The sequence below is a fragment of the Rattus norvegicus genome, chromosome 6 (assembly GCF_036323735.1).
Source record: "Rattus norvegicus strain BN/NHsdMcwi chromosome 6, GRCr8, whole genome shotgun sequence".
NCBI classification, from domain to species: Eukaryota; Metazoa; Chordata; class Mammalia; order Rodentia; family Muridae; genus Rattus; species Rattus norvegicus.
This window is the reverse complement of record NC_086024.1, coordinates 33,729,837-33,754,604: the sequence shown is the minus strand read 5'-3', so window position 1 is coordinate 33,754,604 and position 24,768 is coordinate 33,729,837. Positions and strand designations below refer to the sequence as shown.

Sequence of the window (24,768 nt, the reverse complement as noted above, 5' to 3'; positions counted from 1 at the left end):
AAGCTTTTATTTTCCTAGCTTTTAACTCTGTGATGGACCTTGTTTGTTTTCTTTGGCAGATAAATACATGAGAATATACTTGATAGAGAATGGCTCTGACTTTACACAGTCTGTGGGAATGATGTACAGACTTTGGGTCTAGGCAAGCCTTGTTTGAGCGGCTGTTAAGCTACCTGTGTGGTGTTTTTTATTTCAAGTTCATTACAAAAATGTAATTTTACAAAAGGAAATAACATGCGGGATTTTATACAAACTTTACCCACTGATGAAACCTTGTAAAATTGCCATGTGCTAATGAAGATGCTGGTGTCCTAAGACATTTCTAGCACCACATATAATTCTCTCATGTTTATTTACCACGTGCTGTTTCCTTTGCCCATTTTATTACTGAAATGTTTTTATTTTCTTCTGTCAAGTACTGAGAGATGTCCATATTGTCTTCATCATATTCCTTTGTCAGGTGTATAAACTGAATTACAAAATTATCTTTCCAACCCAATGTGGCAGCACACACCTTTAACTCCAGTACTCTGGGAACAGAGGCAGGTGGATATCTATGAGTTCTAGGAAAGTCACAGCTACATAGTTGAGATTCTTTCTCCAAAAAAAGGGGGGGGGGTGGGTAGGGGGAATCTTCATAAAGCTTTTAACTTTTAATAGAGGGAAAAATATTTTTTCTTGGCATTGTACTAAAGCTCAGGATCAAATACTAAGTATTTTCACCAGGTCTTTAACATGAAAAATGAAAGTCAATGAACCACCCATTTAGGGTGGTATTATAAGACAATCATGAGTTCAAGACCAGCCAGGGTAACATAGTAAGATTGTGTAAAAAAAACCATAAAGAGGGCCAGTCAGACAGTTTAATGGGTAAAGTACTTGCCTTAGAGACTTGAGTTCAATCTCTAAACCCACATAAAGATCAAAGGAAATAACCAACTCCATAAAGTTGTCCATCGTACACAGACAGTGAAGAACGATTAGAGCATAAAGAAAAAGAAACTCTAAAAGACAGAGAATTCAAGCCAGACATGGTGGCTCTGTCCCAGCACTGAGATGCTGAAGCAGAACAAGTTTCAAAATGAATTAAAAAAAAACAATTCAGACTGATGAGACTAAAATATATTTAAGAGTATATAAAACAGTAAAATAAACTGTTATCAAGGTAAAAAAACATTTGATATACTAACAATATAGTACATAAACAACAAAAACCAAATCAAGTAGGTATTTATGAAAACATAAAAACAAGAAAGGGAAAAGGACAAGAACAGTTGAGATAAATAACAGTTGAAATAAATAAATAAAGAACAGTGGAGGGACTAAGAGGACAAGGGGTGGATTTGGGAGGAGTTGGGAGAAGAGTGAGGGGTGCATATTAAAGTGTACTTATGCATGTATAAAGTTTTTTTAAGAATTGTAATGACATTTATAAAAAATAGAACAAGGCAATATAGGCTTAAAGTTGTTTTAACAAAAATGGTATTTCTTGTAGAGGTTGAAAAGTGAGAAATAGGACCTGGTCTTTTATGACCTTTAAAAGTAGAAAAGGACACCTTCCTCAATGTCTTAGACTGCAGGCCTTCCCTAATTCAGAGCTGAAACCCAACAAGTTCACAAGCTCTGCTAAATGCTATGGTTCCAAATCCAAGGAAAATAAAATGCTTAAAACAAGGCTTTGGTAGACTTTCAAATACCACATAATATATACTAAATAAATATTTTAAAATTAGCAAGTAAAGCCGAAAGACCACATTCTAATCAACTTTGGTTGTTAAATTCCACTGGTAATGTGAATGGATCTAGAATCCACCTCTGGTTGTGTCGGTGAGCAGAGAGGTATCAATAAAGAGGGTTGACACCTCCAATGTAATGAACACCACTCCGTGGTCTGTGGCCCACACAGGAGGAGGCACACTTTGCACTAGCATTCCCCACTCAGCTTGCTGACTGTAACACAGCGTGACCAGTGTCGTACTCTCCCACCACTGTGGTGCTTTTCTTACCGTAATTGACTGCATCTACTCAAACCCTTCCTTCCTTATTTTTGTCAGGCTTTTTGTAACAAGAGCAAAGTAGTTAGCATACCACCTCTCAGATTATCAAACTTGCCCTACTCCACAAGGCAATCAATAACTTGTTATTTACAAGCTGCCATTTCAAGAACCAGGTACTTCAAAGAGTAAAACATAGAAGAACTGATAACATTTTCCCCTCAACTTTTTGAGCTGTTGAATGCACAATCTACCAGAATTTCTGAAGTTGTGCTTAATCAAACTTTAACAAAAATGTACTCAACCTTGGATTAGGTGAACACATAGCCATTTTCAACATGTCCATCTAGGCCAGTGAGAGAGCTCAGTGGATAAAAGTGTTTGCCACCAAGACCGAAGACTTGACTATTTCTTAACTCCACTGCCTTTCTCTTAAAAAGCTTGGACTTACCAGTATGTTTCCTTCGTGGTGGTGCCATTGATGCCTGATGGAGAATAAGTTCTTGGAAAAATTTTCTTCGATCTTCTTCAATAGGCCTTTGAACATATAATACCTCTTCATACTGTATTCTAAAGATACATTTAACCTATACATACACACATACAAAAAAAAAGAGAATATAAAATTAAAAGCATACATATTACATCAAATTAAAATTTCTTGCATTTCTTGTCCTATTCTCAATAAACAGCACATTCATTCTGACAAAAGGTTTGACTCCATAAACCAAACCACAACAAAAAGAGTCCAGTTGTCCAAGTCATTAACCAGTGGAAGTCTATATGTAAAAATCATCAGGAAAAACAAATCGAACGGTTGAGTGTACAGCTATTGGGCAGTACCAAGATGTAGTTATTTAGAATCTACAATAAGGAGCTGTATGCATATTAATGATCACTCTTTAAAATCTTTATATTTCTTTCTGTTTCTCATCTCTGTTCTTTCATTTCATTATACTCTCTGGAATCCTGGTTATTCTGTCAATAAACTAGAGTTTGAAACACTTCACACAGACTATTTCATCATACAACATTAGTGAAAGTTCATCAGTACTTCTTATCTCTCAGCATCTGTCTGCTGATTACCTACCTCCCATCTCCTCACCTGCTCTCGCAAGGCTTTCAATTTACAACTCCCCTTCCAAGATAAGCTACTTAAACAATTATATACCATCCACATTTATCACATGACACTTAATACTGCCTTTGATTTTTTTTGGGGGGGGTGGGGGAGTCTGGTTGGTTGGTTGGTTGATTGGTTTTAGGACTAGCTAACTTCTACCTTCTAGACTCCAAATTCTCTGATAAAAAAGCTTTTCTTATTGTTTCAATTATTTTTCCCATATTATGGTTTACTTTTCACTCTATAGATAATAACCACTGATATAAGATGAAAGTTTTTGGGCTGGGGATTTAGCTCAGTGGCAGAGCGCTTGCCTAGCAAGCACAAGGCCCTGGGTTCGGTCCCCAGCTCCGAAAAAAAAAAAAAAAGAACCAAAAAAAAAAAAAAAGATGAAAGTTTTTAATTTTTGCAAGATCCTTGTTACTTATTTTTACTACTTTTCTTTTGTTTTTACTTTTTTTGGGGCCATGTCCAAGAACTCATGTTCAAATATGGTGTCATAAAGTTTACTATAAGTTGTAGCTCTTACATATCTTTGATTTGTTTATGTTAATTTTGCTTTAGGTATTAGGCAAGCATTCAGTTTCATTTTTTTCTTAGCATGTAGAACAGACTTTCCCAGACTTAACAGCCCCAAAACCTTTAACAAAAAAAATCATTTGATGGGGCCAAGTGGTGGTGGCACACACTTTTAAACCCAATACTTGAGAGGCAGAGGCATGTAGATCTGTGTAAATTCAAGGCCAGCCTGGTCTACAGAATGAGTTCCAGGACAGCCAAACCTACACCGAGAAATCCTGTCTGAAAAAAACAAAGGACACACACATAAACACCATTTGACGGAATTTGTATGTGCACGTGTGTAGTTGCACATGTGCCACAGAATGCCTGTGGAAGTCAAGAGTCAGTTCTTTTCTTCCACCACAGAGATGGCTCAAACACAGGCGGTCATTTTGGCAGCAGGTGCCTTTACTCACTGAGCCAACTGTGAGCCAACTGCCTTACTATATTATTAAGTTAAAAGAGTTTTCTAAAAACACATTTATAATGTCACTCAACAGAAAAATAACCTGTTTCAAAGCTTATCTACCAGTCTGTGGCTTGCTTTTCATTTTTAGTGAAATCTTTTCAGTAATAAAGTTAATATTTCTTTTTTATTTTACTACTGTAGCTTTTTAAAAAAGATAATAGTGTTGTGTGTGTGTGTGTGTGTGTGTGAGAGAGAGAGAGAGAGAGAGAGAGAGAGAGAGAGAGAGAGAGAATATGGATTTGTGACAGAAGTGTGTCACGACCACAGCCGTTGGTGTTATAAGCCTTATAACTGGTTATAAGGCTACTAATATGGGTGCTGGGAACTGAACCCAGACCCTCTGCCATCCATCAGAGGATAGCCATCTCTTCAACTTCATACATAAACTTCCATAGTTGTTTTACTTTTTCAATGTCTTTCTTCCCTCCAAACCTTAATTTCTGTAGAGCAGTGATAATCTATTTTTCACATATTCTGTTCATTCACTCAGTCGAGACTCACTGTGCTTGAAAACTATGAGTACATAATGTCTGTGTGTTTATAGGTGTATTACCATAAATTACTATATATATATATATTACTATATATACTACTATACTAGGTAGTTTGCTACTCTTTGTTGACAGAAGGGTAAAGAAAACAAACAGCACATGCCTTGGGTAAATTCAGACTTATTAAGACATCACATTGCATCAAACTGGCACCTAATAAGTTTATAGAAATTGAGTGATGATCTTAACTGATGATGAAGACGAAATTTGGTATCTCCTTGACCACTCATCAAGCCTAAACATCACAACATCAGGAAACTGCATCTATGGCATCTTAAAAAATTACTATTTGGACGGCTGGAGACATGGCTCAGTGGCTAAGAGCCCTGGATCTTCTTCCAGGGTCCATTCCTAGCACCAACATGGCAACTCACAACAGTCTTTATTTAACGCAAGTTCTAAGGGATCTGAGGTGCTCTTCTTGTCTCTGTAGACACCAAGTACACACAAGGTACACAGATATACAAGCTGGCAAAACATCCATACACGTAAAATAAATAATAGAATTAAAAACTTTAAAAAAGAATTACTATTAGTACATGATCTTGGAACCAAAAAAAAAAAAAAAAAAACCACACACACACACCTGAATTATAATCTTTGTTCTGCCACATTGAATAGCAGTGGGACTCTAAGTAAGGTACGACAGTTCATTAGTCTCTATTATTACAGAGCATGATTTCTGAATTTTTGATCGAACATTTCAAAAGTAAGACACCTGAGCATATTTCCTCAAAATAAGCATATTCATTTAACACAACATTCTAGTAACATATTATTTCTATTATAAAATATATACATACTAAGTACATAAGATAACATGAAAATTAACATGAATGGAAGTTCTAAGGTTCTGGGCTACTGGACTAGAAGATAGAAACATTAAGAATATAAAGGATATAAGAATATAAGAGGGGTTCTAAAAATGATTGTCATTTATACTAACAACACAAATCCCATGGGACTAATTCTTTTAAAATGAGCAGAACCAAGCATCATAGCTCACATCTAGGAGGTTAGAGGACTGCCATGGGCTTGAGACTAGACAGAAATAAATGGATGGATGGATGGATGGATGGATGGATGGATGGATGGGTGGGTGGGTGGATATACATAGATGAAAACCTTTTCCATTTATGATTGCAATTATTACAGAATTATTGGATCACACCCTGAGATTGTGTTATTTACTGAAAAAACTTTTTAGTTGTAGTGTATGGCTCAGACGTTAGCGCACACCTTTAGTCCCCCTGGCTGGATTGTAGATATGCCCCAGTATTCACCTTTAATCCCAAATAGTGAAAATAAAGTTAGTTTGCAGAAGGAAGCTTGAATGTTTGAAGGCAAGGTCTAATTAAGTGGTGGACAAAATGACGAGTCAGAGAAAAAAATGGGACAAAATATGCCCCAAGTCTTTCTTCTTGTGAGAAGAAAGAAGAAAGGGAAGCTACCTGAGGAGCAGGTGCAGAAAGGAGAGGGTTTTATGGCGACAGGTTGAAGAGAGAACAAGCCAGAGGATAAAAGATCCAGAAAAGATTGCTAGAGTTAGTTAGGCCACGCAGAGCACTTGAGTAAGAGGCCAAGAGAGAAGCGAGACCCAATCAATCGGACTGGAGAGAATCAGCCTCCAAGCTGAGTTGAACTAGCCATTCAGCATTCAGAAAGAACTAGAAAGGATGATCTTATTCAGTAGTAAGTCTCAGAAGTTGCAAACATTCTAGGCCTAGATAAAACTGCACAGAGGCTAAGTTTCCAGGATTAGGATTAGGTCAGCAGACAGAGGCAGTAAACCTCAGAGATGACAATTACATCAGATATGGAAAAGTTACATTTACACAGAGTATTTTTAAATTGTGCAATTATGCAATCCGTTTATAGAGAATTCACATAATCTCCACTTCAAAAATGTAAGTATTCTTAATATCTACATGATTAGTAAAAGCAAAAATACAGAACAATGATACAAAAGGAAAAGAAGCTAAAACCTCGGATTCAATGCTAACAAACTTCTGCTAATTAAGGATAGTCAATCAATATCATAGTTTTTCTGAATACTACAACAGCTAAACTATGCCCTCTATGACAATAAACTAAAAGTTATGGTTAGTAGCCTTCATATTCTACCAGACACTAAACATCCAAATTTTATTTGGGACACATAAATGGCCCAGCAGTTAAGAGTAGAAGGCTACTCTTACAGAGGACCCAAATTCAGTTCCCAGCATCCAAGTCAAACAGCTTACAACTAACTGCTTGTCACTCCAGTTTAAAGGGGCATAATGTCCTTTTATGATCTTTGTGCATACACACACACACACACACACACACACACACACACACACACACGCACAATTTAAAATTAAACAAGCCTACTTGGGTCAGTAAGATGCCTCAGCAGGTAAAAGTGTTTGCCATGCAAGCCTGACAACCCGAGTCTGATCCTCAGAAATGACAATGGAAGAAAGGAGCGGATTCTCAAAAGCAGTCCTCTGATCAACAACATAGCCTGCATATGCATACATAAGCCTATATATACAATTATTTATTATTACTACCATTATTATTATATAAAATAAACAGTTTCATACAAGACTAATAAATTAATGCAAATTCATTTATTAAAACAACTAGCAAAAGGCAAAACATGAAAGTACTCAGTAAACAAATACTTGAATTATAAAATTCTATATGACCAGGTTTATATTACATTTAAAACATGTAAATATTTTAGATGAACATCATTTCTACAGTATCTCCTAGGAAAATATTTTCAATAAGTATTTTTTTAAAATACCATTTGAATGTCAGGTAAGATCGGGGTATTAAAATTTTTTAATAAGGAGCTGGAGAGACGGCTCAGCAATTAACGAGCACTGGCTGTTCTTCCACAGTGCCCAGGTTCAACTTCCAGTACCACATGGCAGCTCACAACTGTCTGTAAATCCAGTTTCAGTTTCAGGGGATCCAACACCCTTGCACAGGCAAAACATGCAGGCAAAATACCAATACACAAAAAATAAAAATTTAATCAAGTTGTGCGGTCATGGCATACTCCATTAATTCCAGCACTCAAAGGAAGCAGAGACAAGCAGTTCTCCATAATTTGAGGCAAGCCTGGTCTACAGAGCAAGTTCCAGGACAGCAAAGGCTACAGAGAAACTTCGTCTCAAAAAAAAAGAGGGGGGCGAGAGGGATAGACAGGCAGAAAAATTTGATAAGTTTCATTCAAAGCCTGTTTTCCCCCTGAATCAATTATGGCTTTACTTTTTATTTGAACTCAAAAGTAAATTTCAGATATAATTTTTAAAAGAAAAAATGCACGGTAATATTTACCCCAAATAAAATCTAACTCCATCAATGAAAAGCTACTGGCTCACAAAGAATGAAAAGGGACATTATGAAGGACAGTGGTGGAAAAGCTCAGGCTTTCTGAGGAAGCCGCACACATCAGGCTCTGCTTTAGCATGGAATTGTCTCATCTTCACAGCAGTGAAGGGAATGGTGCCTAAAAAGCTAATAGATTTGGTATAAAAACTGTGATTTTTATTATAATTAAAAGTTGTTTAATTTAATAAGTCAACAATTTTTTTAACAATATAATAAGGCAGGCTGGAACCCCGTATGTACAACAATGCCAAGCAACCAGAGCTTCCAGGGACTAAGCCACTACCTAAAGACTATACATGGACTGACCCTGGACTCTGACCTCATAGGTAGCAATGAATATCCTAGTAAGAGCACCAGTGGAAGGGGAAGCCCTGGGTCCTGCTAAGACTGAACCCCCAGTGAACTAGACTGTGGGGGGGAGGGCGGCAATGGGGGGAGGATGGGGAGGGGAACACTCATAAGGAAGGGGAGGGGAATGTTTGCCCGGAAACCGGGAAAGGGAATAACACTCGAAATGTATATAAGAAATACCCAAGTTAATAAAGATTAAAAAAAAAAAAAAAAACAGCAGGCTGGAGACATGGTTCAACCATTAAAGTCTAGGCACACACAATAACATAATGAGGCAAAAATAGAATTTAAGCACTTCTTACCTCTTCAGGCAGCTCACTGTACATGGTTTCAGAGGTAGACAATAAAAATATAGGTGAAAAGGATGGTATATCCTGCAGCAAGGTCAGAAACGTTGCTCTCACGGTCTCGCTGACAGCGTCCCACCAGTCACCAATGTGAGGCATGTAAACAATACTCGGTACTGTTCTTCGAGCTTCTCGAAATATCTAAGGAAAGAACCAGTGATTAAAAGCTCAAATTGAGTACTCTAAAACCTACGTATCAACCCCTGTATACATTCAATATGTCAATCATCCCCAAACTTAATTTCTTAAGAGAGGATACAAAAGCTTATATAAGTAACTCCTATGTACTCTTGCCTCATCATATATAAAAAGGTATTTTACAATTTAACCACTCCTATTCAGTACATATTAATAGCATAAAGATAAAAAATTGTGTTTCACCATGTAGGAATAAGGCAACCACTATAAAAAATGTTGCTAATAAAAATAAGCACCTCTATCGCCCATATCACTTTTAGTGTTATTAGTGACCATCAATAAGGAAGAAAGGACAGCATTGTTGAAATACTTAAGCAGTATCTAAAATCACTGAATGCAAGAATACATGTTAACCAAGACACCCTACCCTAGAGCTTAAATTTAATGAACTTTCTGCTTACATACTTATCTCTTTCTATCACTCAATTGTTCATAGTTACAAAACAGCCTGACTTCTCTAAAGAAGAACAATAAGTTAGCAAGGAGCTCTGAGACACTTCCACTGTCAGGAAATTAAAACGGCATTTTCCTCAGTTGTTAAAACCATACTTCCCATCACACTCTGCCAACACACAACTGTAAGAGGAGACTGGCTATTACTGCTGAGCCAGAACTGCTGCTCTCCTCTGCGTGCAGGCTAACATCTGTTGAGGCCGTCACTGCCTTCTTCCATGTTAAGATGCAATCTTTTTAACAAGGTTAGATATAAGTGTTGAACATCTGACTATTTCTTCCAACTAGAAAGTTCTATTCTTTAGTTACTTCCCTTATTTTAAACACATCACAATGAGCCTATGTAATGTAAAAGGTAAGTAAGCACCTAACACAAATAACTAGAGCAGACGTAGTAACTTATGCCTATAATCCCAACATGTAGGTGGCTGAGGCAAAAGGACTGAAAATTACAAGACAGATGGGATTACACAGCAAGTTTGAGGCCAGCCTGGGCTATGGCTATACAGCAACATTCTCTCTCTTTCTCCCTCTCACACACGCACACACACACAAATAAACAAGCATACAAGCAAATTATTAGAAATGTTCTAAAGAATAAAAAGAAATATTTTTATTTCATGAGCATCCTTACCAATTACATAAGATTATTCACTAATATTTCACAGTGCTGCCAACACAGATGACAGAGGCTCAAATAGACTCCCCAGGTGGAAGGAACATAGACGCTCCTGTCACGTGTCTCAAAGGAAATGTTTGCTCCTTCCTTTGCTTGCTATTTGCATATCCACCAATCCAGAGCAGCTGTAGACACGGTTTCATCAGGACTCACAAACTCCGACCTTTACTGTAAATACTGTTATCCTAAATTTTGGAAATCTATAATTTTTCCCTCTTCAAAGTTCTTATAGGAAATTTAAAAAAAAGAACAAGCACAAATCATTGGCAAAAGGAAGGAGCCACTCAGGTTCTTATCCACGCAGGAGTGCAAAGGCAATCGAGACTCTCTCTCTCTCTCTCTCTTTTTTTTTTTTTTTTTAAAGAAATTGCTACATTAAGCCAACAGCAGGCATGGTATGAGGAAAACAGTAACTAATTCCAACTGCTGGTTTCCAATCCCCTGTCTATGCTGGTAAAACTAAGAGGAAGAGAAATTAAGAAGAGTGATCAAAGAAAGAAGACGAGCAAACAGTAACTTCTCACAAACTTCAGGAGAAAATGGGCCACTGCATGTCGCCTCATGCCTGGTGTACAGGTGAAAACAAGACATGCCTCTACACATTTTTTTTTGCCTTACGCTAGTACTTCTGTTAGAATGTGTAGGAATACATGTTGAGAACATCCAGCTACTACCAAGCGTCAGTGTGAACGGGCACTACAACAGGTTAAGGATAAGAAGAAGTTCACAGAGTCAGAGTTAAACAACAGAAGCAACAGGTGCTCTGCTGACTGCTGACTGTGGGCTGCGCAGACTCAGCAACTCTCAGAGACGGCTTTCTTTAGACTTCTTTCTCATTTTCATCAAATCCTCTTCAAAATTTATAACTTAAACATAATATTCTATTATTTCCAATGTCTCTAAAAATATCATTTTTTCTAAAATTTTACAAATTATATTAGAAAACCGAGAGCAGATGAGTCTAACACAAATATAGAAAAATCCAAAAGGCTTAGCCTTTTTAACCCATGAGTATAATGATATGACTGGAGAATTAACCTTACTACAGAAGACTACAAGAGATAAACAACATCTACAGATTATTTCTACAATGTTTCCTCTAAGCCTTTAGTTGGGAACCACGTTTACTTTCTAGAAATAGTGAAAAGCACTATGGAAGGGCTTTTCCTTTTAATTCCTCAGTTTGTATAACACGATATTACAGTATACTTTCATGGTTTTAAATATAAAACCAACTTGTTCTAATTTCTCAGTTTTATACTAAGATTTCAAAAGGTGAGCTGCAAGTTTAATGAGGAAGTGCTTGTATAGTGCTTCTGAGACCCAAGTTCAATTAGAAGCACTGAGTGAGTGAGTGTGTGAGTGAGTGTGTGAGTGAGTGAGTGAGTGAGTGTGTGAGTGAGTGAGTGTGTGAGTGAGTGTGTGAGTGAGTGTGTGAGTGAGTGTGTGAGTGAGTGAACGAGTGAGTGAGTGAGTGAACGAGTGAGTGAGTGTGTGAGTGAGTGAGTGTGTGAGTGTATGAGTGAGTGTGAGTGAGTGAGTGTGTGAGTGAGTGAGTGAGTGAACGAGTGAGTGAGTGAGTGAACGAGTGAGTGAGTGAGTGAACGAGTGAGTGAGTGTGTGAGTGAGTGAGTGTGAGTGAGTGTGTGAGTGAGTGAGTGAGTGAATGAGTGAGTGAGTGAGTGAGTGAACGAGTGAGTGAGTGTGTGAGTGAGTGAGTGTGTGAGTGAGTGAGTGAGTGTGTGAGTGAGTGAGTGAGTGTGTGAGTGAGTGAGTGAGTGAGTGAGCGGGTGGTGAGTGAGTGAGTGTGTGAGTGAGTGAGTGAGTGTGTGAGTGAGTGAGTGCGTGCGTGAGTGAGTGAACGAGTGAATGAATGTTCCAAAACTAGCATTTTAAAATTTGTAAGAGTATAAACATCAAAGAAATGGCATTTTCTTGTGAATTCTGGGATGTTGGTTTAAGAGTAATGTAAAAACAGCCTTTCAACAGTTAACTCATGATCATTAGATCTTATTTAGGTGTTGAGGAAGCAGGATTCTGGGGATGGGCTTCACACAACAGGCAAGTACTCTTGTCACTGAGCTATATCCCATGTTGGCAATTTTTAAAGCTGTGGACTAAAGTAGTCTTTGTGAAATTGAATGCCTGTCAATTCACACGAAAAATAGAGCCTAGTTTTACTGAAGTGGCCCCTGGCTGGAACAACTGATGCCGCTTGAGAACTAGAGAAATACTCACCTATAAGGTGTCTCGGATTGGTGGATGTGCAAGGTGTAGTAGAAAACAGAAAAACTGTCATAGAGAAAAAAGACAGTAGGCCAAATTACTGAACCAACCGTTTCAAAACACGTCTGACATGACCAGCGCTCTTGCACACGTCACATGAGCACGATCCAGTGTCTGTTCACACTTCATTTCCTCCTGGCTTCCTTCTCGACCCAGATATTACATCTCTTAACCACGTTTTCTTTTCCTTAAGGTTTTTTTTTTTAAATCACAAATTACTTATGCTAAATATCAAAAGCAAAACTCATCTTGCTGGACTAGAAGTGCCCATTCAAGGGAGTACTAATGATATGAACTGCACTAATACTTAGAGGAGTTCTGATGTCTGAAGAGCAGAACTGAGAGGGCAGTGCTTCAGCACCAAACTAAAGTGTCTGGGGCAGCGCTCGCTTTGCTGTCAGACATTGGCTTGATTCCCCAGCACTACATGCATACACATTCAATGTGTGAAATTTTTGCCATTTTCTTTTTCTATTTTGCCAGCTCTAGGGATGAGATCCAGAGCTTTGCACAAGTTGGTCCGTGTCCTACCAATGATTTATATACCCAGACTTACATGTTTTAAGTTAAGAATTTATAGCCTCATTACAAACCATTTTGTTTAAAAACTGAAATCTTGAAATCTAGATGGAAAAAAATCAAATGCAAATGTGAATAAAGTAGAAAACTCAAGCCAGATGTGCTCTGACTTACCTAGGAGGGGCGATCACCGGCAAGAGGCAAACAACTTTATGTTGTCAGGAAACTTCTAGAATGTCAGTTACTTAATGTACTAAAATTATGAAACACGGCTAAAAGTAAAATTTGGGAACTAAATTTTCTATAAAATTGAGTTTCTATAAAACTCAATTTTTATAGAAAGTGCTTTATTTCAAAGCATAATGAGTTGAATTTTTTGTATCTTGCTATCATAAGATTACATAGTATCACTGGTGATTTATCCTATTAATATCATTTTACTGCATTAATATTCAATTCACCTAAGATTTACAGAGTATCTTCTGCAAAAACGAAGCACTGTATGACCTCTAAGGATCAAGAATTCAAAAAATAGGGGGCCTGGAGAGAGTGCTCGGGTTAAGAGCACTGGCTGCTCTTCCAGAGGTCCTGAGTTCAATTCCCAGCAACCACATGGTGGCTCACAACCATCTGTAATGGAATCCGATGTCCTCTCTGGTGTGTCTGAAGACAGTGACGGTGTACTCACATACATAAAATAGATAAATAAATCTTTAAAAAACAATATTTCAAAAAATGAGACACCATGTTTTTCTACTTAAGTACAAAGCCAGTCAGTGATGAAGCATACCTATTTGTGGCAATACTACAAAACAACGTCTGTTAAAGCTAAATTTTCTGATACTTTCATTCCATAAAGAGTGCAATTCAATCACTGTTACACATTCTGAAGTAAGACAATTTAATTTGCTTACAAACTCAGGGGAGTGTATACCACAGAAAAACCCAGACACCTGTGTGAACAAACACAAAACCACCAGTGTGCACACACATTAAACTGGGACAGCACAGACTAGCATGGCCCCTGAACAAGGATGACGCAACTTCATGACAGGAGCCGTATCCTTTGAAGGGAGGGCTGCTATAAACCAGGTGGGTAGGGTATAGGAAGGCCCTGGGAGGAGCTGGGGGAGGGAAAAAACATGGTCAAAATATATTATATGGAAAAATTTTAGGTAAACTAAAAGGGGGACACTGCACTGAGATAAATATTAATCCTTTAATATTACTGAGTCAAAAATGGCTTTTCCTGAGAACTCCCAGATATATTTTTCTCTCTGGGAATAGAAAAATACTAAAACTTTCACCAAATAAAATATTTGATTCACCATTTCAAATAATTCATAACACCATACAGTACCTAAATTTCAAAGCTTTTGATAAATCACATATTGAAGAGCTGGAAATTTAGCTCAGTGTTTGAGAACATACATTGCTCTTCCTGAAGACCTGAGTTTGATTTCCAGCACCCATATCAGGTGACTTACAAGTGAACAAAATTGCAGGCCCAGGGAAGTTTGACTTCTGTTGGTACTTGCATTCATGTGCATATATACCTCCCCATATACAGATATTTAAATAATTTTTAAAATCTTTAAAAACATATATAAATTTACTCTAGTTTAATAATATCACTAATAATATCTTTTAACAAAAAAGATAAAATATAATATTCATTCATCCTTTTTCTAAGTCAATAATGAGAATAATAGAGGAGACAGCGTTCACACTTGAGAATGGAAGAGAGGTAGAATTACAGTTATTACTGATTTTTGTCTCATGAGTCTAGGGGGGAAGGTTAAGAGAAAAAGTTCCATATAGTTCAGGCTGGCCTTGGACTTGTTATGTAGCCAAGGATAATGCTGAACTCCTGACCGACCTGTCTTCACCTCCATGCACTGAGACTGAAGCCATGCACTACCCACACTGACGCCTCAGGACACGCTGCAGGGCTCAGTGACCGTGTGTGAACTTAGGTACCAACCAGGGATGTGCCAGGATTTCCCATTCATCTCGGAATACTCTGACATGCTCAATAATGTGAGAGCAGCACATATACACACAGAGAACCATATTGTGCCTGCTAGTACCAGACAGAGACCACAAAGTACTGTACCTCAAAATGTAATCTATTTAAGACCTAGAATAATAATAGATTGGGGTGCATGTTTAAAAAATAGGTTCCTAAAACCTATCCCAAATTCAGTGCAATAGGATCCCTGGGTCTGGAGTCAAAGAATTAAGAAATTTCAGTAAATGCCTCCAAGCAACTCTAAGACACACTAAATCTTAAACAGTGAGGGAACTCTTCAGTAGGAACTAATTCCTCTAATATATTTCTCTCCTAATATTAATTTATAAGTCAAGGCAGACAGGTGAGGAGAGGACGTTTTGCCTCTCACATGCAAACAGACATCTTGCATGTGTGTGTTTTAAAAAACAGCTAAGCAGTTAATACCATCACCACAGTGTAAAGAACACCACAGAGAGCTCTTCACCTCTTCATTTTTCTCATACATAAGAAATACATTCCTTTAAAGGTTATTTAAGTCTTCCCTTTTTTCATTTTCATGCTACACTATTAAATATCCAACTTATTTTGTATGAAGCATGTTAAAGTGGGTAAAGCTGCTTGATCAAACCAGATATCATAAACCAAATCCCATGAACCTATACAGAAAAAAGAAACATCTTCCAAAAGCTGTTCTCTGACCTACACACACACACACACACACACACACACATGTAAAACTTCACATACATTAGAGAAATACATGCTAAGAGTAACTTGCCATAGACTGACTCCTGCTACACATTTACTTAGAGTTGATCCTCAGGACAGAGTCTTAGTCCCAAGGAGAGAAGACAGAAAGAAAGAGGATACAGAAAAGAGAACTTTTTAAATGCTATGGTTTAGTACTTAAACCACACCCACTACCCTAGGATTTTTTTTCTTAGCTACTTAAAACCAGATTTGCTGTCCTTTATAAGTTGTTTTTAAACATCAGTTTTACTTACTAGCAGTATCTTTATGGAAAAGTCTGTTGAAAAACTACTACATTTATAAACAGTGGTTAGCTGGTCCCCAGCAGTGTTCAGCAGAGCCTAGCTGTTCCACGGCCTAGCCAAGACCTGGCCAAGCTGGTGCTTATTCAAGCATGAGCTCTTGCATCTAAGAAGCTTTTGAACTGCACTGAGAAAATGGATTTTTGCAAACTACACGGCCAAATGATGAAACCAAGAGGTTTTTATTATTTTTCTCCTATAAATTGATACCCCTCCCCCCACATTCACCATCAACATGACCAAAAAAAGAAAGTCAGAAATGAAAGAGAACGAAGAATATGAAGTTAAGATCCATAGTTAGCCAAGTTATGACTTTAAGAGGCCCAGGCTCCATACTATGAAGCTACAGTTCACTACAAGGCACCCTGAGTGCTGCTTGTAGTGTGCTTTACCACACTAAACCCATAACCTGGGCCTCAATACACACACACCAGACAATACAGAACAGAGACTCCTGTTTAGAAAATGCTTCTCTTTTAATGTGACTTTTTTTTTAAAGTCATACACGTTATCTCCAGCTGAGATATGCCTTCCTGAAATGCTTTTGCCTCAGCCCTCCAGAGTCCTGGAATTATAGGTATTAACCAATCCAACCCACCAAAATTATTTAAAGAGACAGGATTTAGGGACAGCTAGGAAAGACAATTTTCTGGGTAAATTTTACTACCCAAGTATGGGGGAGCACTTGACTCTGACCCCCACTGGGAACATGAATTTGTAATCTCAGTGTTGGAACGTAGAGATAAGACCATACTTGAAGCTTTCTGGCCAGCCAACTTAGCTTAATCTGTTAGTCCTAGGTTCCAGTAAGAAAACCTACCTCAAAATTAAGGTGCAAGGCTCCTAAAAAATGACACTGGAGGTTAACTTCTGGCCTCAACAGGCACCACTACATGTGTGCACATGCACAAAGGAAAACAGAGGAAAGAGGAGGATCTCATGGTACATGTGTGCACATGCACATGGAAAACAGAGGAAAGAGGAGGATCTCACGGTACATGTGTGCACATGCACAAAGGAAAACAGAGGAAAGAGGAGAATCTCATGGTACATGTGTGCACATGCACAAAGGAAAACAGAGGAAAGAGGAGGATCTCATGGTACATGTGTGCACATGCACATGGAAAACAGGAAAGAGGAGGATCTCACGGTACATGTGTGCACATGCACAAAGGAAAACAGAGGAAAGAGGAGGATCTCATGGTACATGTGTGCACATGCACATGGAAAACAGAGGAAAGAGGAGGATCTCACGGTACATGTGTGCACATGCACATGGAAAACAGAGGAAAGAGGAGGATCTCACGGTACTGCCTGGTTGATTTTGTATGTCTGGGCAGAAACTATCCTGCTTCATCCTCTAAGAATCTGGGACTACAGCGACAATAGATAACACATCTATCTCCTTTGAAGTTAATTTTTCATTTGCTTAATAGTCAAATATAAATGCCATAAAAAGAAAAGGTTCCATACGCTACAACAGCTGCTATTGTAGGTGGGACTTTTTCTTCCTTTATACTGTAATTAAAGGTATAAATAAACAAAGTTGGCTGAAAATTTAGCTCAGTGAAAGAGCACCTGCCACAAGGTCCTAGGTCTGATGTTCATCACTGCAAAACTAAAAGCATAAAACAGAAAGTTTAATCATTCACAATCACAGATTCCTGTCCCTAAATCAAAGCAACCATTCATAAACAGATCACATGCATGCGCATACACAACACATACACACACACATACACACACACACACACACACACACACACACACACACACACACACACACCCCACCTTTACTTTCCCATATTAACCTGTGTAAACCAATCTCATCTCTGTTGGTGGCCTCATAGTATATACATGACTTGTTTTCCAATGCCCCATTATAGGACTTTCAATTTGTTTGATGAATTATGTTTGTCAGCATGCACAAAGCTAAAGAGATGGCTCAGTGGTGAAGAACACTGTTCTTCCAAAGGACCTGGGTTCAATTCCCAGCACCCACATGGCAGATCACAACTGTCTGTAACTCCAATTTCAGAGGACCAGACACCCTCATACAGATATACATGTAATCAAAACACCAAAGCACGTAAAATATAAAAGTAATATAAAACACAATAATGACACAAAGCCACGATTAATATCCTTCTGTATCTGACAATGAATTCTTATACCTAATAAGCCTTTAGGGGGCAAAGTTCCTAAATATATAATTCTAGATCAAAAGGTCATAATACCTACTTTAAATTTTATAAGAAACAAAAGCATAACAATACTCTAAAATATATAAATTTCCATTTCCATTTAACTAAATACAAATATACAGAATATTTCCAGAATTAACTTTTTAAGTTTTTGTTAACTTTAAATAAAACTTGTGATTTTCATGTGTGTGTGTGTGTGTGTGTGTGTGTGTGTGTGTGTGTGTGTGTGTGTATGTGTGTGTGTGTATGAAGGTAAAAATCTCTTTTTAGCTGGTTGGTTGTTTTTTAATCTCCTTATAAATACAAAGCATATTTGCTCTTTTCTCTCTTTTTTTTTTCTTTCCTTTTCTCTTTAGCAGATGTTGGAGGAGACTAAGATAGGTATTCACAATATAATCTGGTATCATCGTGAAGTTTTGATTGCCCTGCCTCAACTTTCAGAATACTGAAAATTACAGATAGATACATGCCACTATATCTTGCTATGTTTTGCAAATTTTTATGTTAGACTTTTATTCTTTATCTTTCCTGATTTAAATACTATTCATATTTAAGAAATTTGCTCTTTTTTTGATTGATTGATTGATTGATTGATTGATTGAATTTATATGAGTTCACTAGCTGTCTTCACCACACAGAAGAGGGCATCAGATCCCATTACAGATGGTTGTGAGCCACCATGTGGTTGCTGAGATTTGAACTCAGGACCTCTGGAAGAGCAGTCAGTGTTCTTAACCACTGAGCCATCTCTCCAGCTCAAGAAATTTGCTCTTGATATATGAAAAATACATTTTTCACCAAACAATGTCTATTAATTTTATTTTAAATATACATTTGCTATGTGAGACAAATTTTTCTGTAGTCAAGTTCCTTTATTTGGGTTCTAGTGTTTGTATATTGTTTAGAAACTACTTTCTTAGGCAAATGATAATAAACATATGAGTCTCGTGAATTCTCCTAGCTGAAGTTCCAAAGCTGATCTAAAATTTGTTTGCATTTACATATACAAACAAATAGGAAAGTGAATTGTTTTGTCTTTCTGTTGTCTGTAGTTAAATCCATCCTGTGTTTTTGCACCCATCTACTTTGTTCCCAGAAATAACAACTGACACATCTTATATATGAACACATACATGCTTAGGTCAATAGCTTTGGCTCTGTTTCCCAACTAGCTCCTATCTTAATTATCCATCTATCAATCCACATGGCTGGTTACCCGGTTCTCAGTTTCACATGATCATCTTCTTCTGTGTCTGGCTGAATCTCCCTCCACTTGACATAATCTCAGAATTCCCCTCTCTCTGTTGGATGTCCCAGTTTCTAATCCTGGCTCAGCTCAGCGGCCAATCAGCAATTTACTGACAATGAGTGCTTTTACACGGTACACAAGAGATTATCTCTACGACTGTCCCTCTGAAGGACAGCCGGTTTTTAAAAGACACTCACTAAGTAGCCCGTTTCTTCTGTTACTGATATATCAGAGCTGTATTTGTAGGAGCCATCATCACATGCCATTTCTACAGAGGTCAGGGTGGGTTTTCTTTGCTTGCTTTGTTTTGTCTTTCAGTCCTTTTACTTTATCTGTTCCTGTGCAGATATAAGTTTCTTATTATTGTCACCCTAGCATACCCATAAAAAAAATCCAAAGTTTTATATTATATTTCTTTCTCTAGAATTCATCTTGTGATTCTCATGTTGATTATCTAGAAGAAACAGAAATCTTGTTAGGTTGCTACCTCTATAGTGGGATTATAAATGGATTAGACTGAAAATTTATGAATAATTCAGAAAAGAACTCGCAGCCTTCTCATTTTGGTCTTAGCAGCAATGAAAATGAAAACCATGATTACAGCTAACATGCTCAGAGCACTGATATCAAGCCTATTTGATGTATTTATTTTAATAGAACCTCATACTAAGTATCATTATCTTCATTTCATACGTAGTGAAATCGAGGTTCAGTTGAGTTAAACATCATTTAGGTCACAATAATGAAGCTGTGTAGCTAAGGTTCTATCCATTTAATCTATACCTGAATTAAAATAAAATAATTTAAAACTTTTTTAATTCAATTGTCCCTTTCAGTTGAATTTAAATTCTCTTCTTAGGCATGGCATACTAATTTGTTCAATTAATTCCTAGGTAAACTTAGTTACTGTTTTGAATCATTCTCTCTATCCACTGTATTTATAACTTATTGTGATTAATATATAAGAAAGCAACATGTTTTAGACCATTACGTTTGCAAGTGCCTAGCTTATAGAATCCTCTTACTGTCCTAAACAATTTTTAATTCTATAGGTTTTCCAAAAACAATGCTATCACAATCAATACTTGTAAACTTAACACAGCGTTTCCAATATTCAATCCCCTCAATGTTGAATCAATCTTGCATGTCTCAATAGTGACCTATCACTTTTTTAACTAAAAGGCTCCATTTAGTAATGTTTCTTTGTGGCTGCTGTCTTAGGAGTGCAGTCGGTCTTTGGCACTCTCTATGTCTTTGAAAGGCTGCTGCTGCTACTTTGCCAGTCTCTCAGCTTTCCTCTTCTCCTATGCTTGGCACACTTTAGCATCCGAATGATAGTACTCTTTCAAATGATTCACCTGTGTGACTGTCTTGGGTGAGTGCTTTTACAACACTTTTCAATTCCTCCTTCTACAGTTAGTGCTGTTGACATTATCTCTTTGTAAAGTCAATCCTGGTAATTTATACTTTCCTACTACATCACTTGGATTTACTTGAAATGACACTGAATAATTCTCTTACTTGTACAAACCTGCAAAATTTTCTCATCCAGAAGGAAAAATATGAGCAAACATCAAAGCAAATGTTACTGGGAAAAATTCACAGCTAGTATGTGTCAAACTGAGAGCAAAGTACTGGTATACAGTTTTATATTAGGACCACAGAATTTAAAAAGAAACCTTTAAACAAAGCTCTATAAGAAATACTGTTAATTACCAGAGAACTGTAAGTAAAAGACAAATTAAGCCAAAACCACTATAAACTTTTTAACAAACATGTACTTCCTGCTACAAGAGCCCAATCTGCGAACAACATTCAGCTAAATAACTACCATACAACTATCAAGTATTTACCAATGGCACCTCACCACTTATAAAAGCCATATAAAAGTGGACAAAACATTCAAGTATAAATTGGCATTCATCTTACTTACTGGAAACATGAACATTCAAGTATTTAACAAGCACTTCCTGATGAGCGTCCTATCAGACATCTGAAGTCCCAGTTACTAAGGAGGCGGAGACTAGGACGTCCAGGCCAGTCTGAGCATAACGCCCACACAAAATGAAGGGCGGGCTGAGGAGACAGCCCTGCAGTCAAGTCCGTGCACAAGCCAGCTAGAGTTCAGATCACCAGCACTCGTGGATATGCTGGGTGGGTGTGATTACAGCCTCAGAGGGCAGACAAGGGAGTCAGCACAGGAAAGTGGCAAGCAGGGTTATCTATACTGGCAAGCTCTGGGTCTGGTGGGGAATCCTATCTCACTGAATAACATGGACGTTCTACCCAGGACATATCCCACCATCAACCTAAAAATTCCACATACATTTGCACCCACAATTGTGCCCACACACATGAAAACATGCATGCACACACACAAACATGAAAATGGAAAAAGACAAAAAAGAAGGGGAAAAACTTATTGAATTCCCACTACATACACACTGTGTAGAGATACAGAAATGGTTATAACATGGTCACTCTTAGCTCAAAAATTTATTTCCCTCATCACTTTCAAGTTCAAGAATACCGTTTGTGGCTGTGTATAAAATCCTCAACAAATATAAACAGCCCCTTCTACAGCCTTCCTTCAGAAGCCACAGGATTTCATAAGAGTTGAAAATCAAAGAAACTATGGATACAAATATGCACAGTTTACTATCACAAGTCTATTATAAATCCTGATATCGCAGCTACACACTGTTCCTCTTCTTATTGTGAGGCTCTAAGTAAAGAATCTAACCCATCTTTGAAATCACAACTTTGAAAGGGGGATCCAAAAGAGGGGGAAGAGCCTTTTTTTTCTTTTATAAGACATTACATTTTCAATAAGGAAGTATCACAGAACAAAACCACAATGAGCTCATCTTTAAAGTATTATACACTGTACTAACATAAGACTATTAATAAATACCTAATGAAAAGGTAATATTTACCATCCTCTGAAAAGTCAAATCTTATACACTATGTGCATAATAACAAAACAAAAGCAACGTGCACACCTACCTGTGCACATGATTCTTCAGGTGTTTTGGCACTGACTGAGTAAAGTGCTGGGAGGTCGAGCCGATGCACAGAGAATCTTTCTAGTGTATGCAAAAGTGCTGGAGCAAGGTGCGAAGTCTGTCCTGAACCTCGTTCCCCAGATAGCAACAACCGAGGCCTATAAGAGGTTGGCTGATGATATGGTGACCTATGAGACATAATAGTAATTTAAAACTATATATTCTGAATATCAGTGTGCATGAGTTGCAGGGGAAACATGCCTATCATAAGAATATAACTTCAAATTCATAAAACTTCTTTTAGTATAGTCTTCTTTTTCATTAATCATGATTCTAAAATACTATCTGTGGCAATAATAATAACCAATATGTTAAAGCATAAAACCCATTCTAAAAGAAAGAAAAAGTCAACAATATTTCATCCTACCATATTATAAGTTTGGAGAGTGCAAGATTGTATCATTTAGCTATTAATCAAACAGTAAGAGTCCTGACAAAGAAATAGATCTGCAGTAAGGAAAAATCTAGAAAAAAAGAAAACATAGACCTTAAGACTATTACCAATGTAAAGCTTAGAGAAGAAATGGTTAAAGCTGGGCATGGTGATTCACACTCAATCCGGCCACTCCTGAGCTCATGACAGTGAGTTCTGGCTGCCTAAGCTACAACCCACAACCCACCAAGTCAAAATATGGTTAAAATGCTAATTTTTATGTTAATTGCATTTTTTTCACTGCTATACTCTTTGCCTACTGACATAGTCATTTTGAAACTTAATTACTCCTGGCTACACCCATTACTGAACTGAACCTGTACCATGGCTTCCTGCACCAAAAATCCCGTGGGGGAGAGAGCTGGACCGTCAGAAGTGCAGACACTCCTGAGAACTCAGAGGAGACAACTACATGCTAACCACATTCCTAACCCAAGAGGAAATTGCTTAGTGCCATCTGTGCCCAATGGGCACAGGGTCCTAGGCGCAATCACGGGCAGAAACCTTTGGGTTTCTGCCTGTGCCAAGAGTTGAAAGCCAGTCCCCAGGAGCACCTACACACCAGAGAGCAGAGCACTCTGTTCCCAGATCCGGCTGAAAGAACACAGGTCTACAGCAGTGCTGACACACAGGCCTACAGGAGGGTGAAGCCACTGTCAGAGACAGCAAGACAAGCTAACACCAGAGACATCCCGATGGCGAGAGGCAAGCTCAGGAACCTAAGCAACAGAAACCAAGACTACTGGGCATCATCAGAGCCCGGTTCTCCCACCAAAGCAAATACTGGATATCCAGATTTTAAAATCACATTTTATGATGATGGAGGACTTTAAGAAGGACATAAATAACTCTCTTAAATAAATACAGGGCAACATAAGTAAACAAATAGAAGCCCTAAAAGAGGAAACAAAAAATCTCTTAAAGAATCCCTTAAAGAATTACAGGAAAAAAACAACCAAACAGGTGAAGAAAATGGACAATCCCATCCAGGATTTAAAAATGGAAATAGAAACAATAAAGAAAGCACAAAGGGAGACAACCCTGGAGATAGAAAACGTAGGGAAGAAATCAGAAGTCATAAATGCAAGCATCACCAACAGAAGACAAGAGAGAGAAGAGAGAATCTCAGGGGCAGAAGATACCATAGAAAACATCGACACAATCATCAAAGATAATGTAAAATGCAAAAAGCTCCTAGCACAAAATATCCAGGAAATCAAGGACACAATGAGAAGATCAAACTTAAGAATAATAGGTATAGAAGAGAGTGAAGACTCCCTGCTTAACGGGCCAGTAAATATATTCAACAAAGTTATAGAAGAAAACTTCCCTAACCTAAAGAAAGAGATGCCCATAAATGTACAAGAGGCCTAAAGAACTCCGAATAGATTGGACCCAAAAGAAATTCCTCCTGTCACATAAGAGTCAAGACACCAAATGCACAAAACAAAGAAAATATTAAAAGCAGTAAGGGAAAAAGGTAAAGTAACATGTAAAGGCAGACCTATCAGAATTACACCAGACTTCTCACCAGAGACTATGAAAGCCAGAAGATCCTGGACAGATGTCATACAGACCATGAGAGAACACAAATGCCAGCCCAGGTTACTGTATCCAGCAAAACTCTCAATTAATGTAGATGGAGAAACCAAGGCATTCCATGACAAAACCAAATTTACACAGTATCTTTCTACAAATCCAGCCCTAGAAAGGATAATAGATGGAAAACTCAAATACAAGGAGGAAAATACACCCTAAAAAAAGGGAAGAAAGTAATCTCCTTGCAAGGACACCAAAAGAAGAGAGCCACACAAACATAATTCCACTTCTAGC

General features: G+C 37.7%; 1 protein-coding gene across 12 annotated transcripts in view; it reads right to left on the bottom strand.

The window, feature by feature from the left end:
* Positions 1 to 24,768, bottom strand: part of Atad2b (ATPase family, AAA domain containing 2B) — a 143,458-nt gene that overhangs the window by 34,928 nt on the left and 83,762 nt on the right. For 10 of the 12 annotated variants that reach the window (XR_005505748.2, NM_001427483.1, XM_063262289.1 and 7 more), the window contains 3 exons: positions 22,444 to 22,630; positions 8,739 to 8,924; positions 2,446 to 2,581 (listed from right to left, as the gene is read on the bottom strand). Coding sequence is in view for 11 of the 12 variants with exons in the window: in NM_001427483.1 (NP_001414412.1) it covers positions 2,446 to 2,581; positions 8,739 to 8,924; positions 22,444 to 22,630 (509 nt within the window). In the remaining variant the exon portion in view is untranslated. Of the gene's footprint in view, positions 1 to 2,445; positions 2,582 to 8,738; positions 8,925 to 12,351; positions 12,406 to 22,443; positions 22,631 to 24,768 lie in introns of those variants that run through there. The other 2 variants (XM_039113122.2, XM_039113121.2) reach the window with 2 other exon arrangements.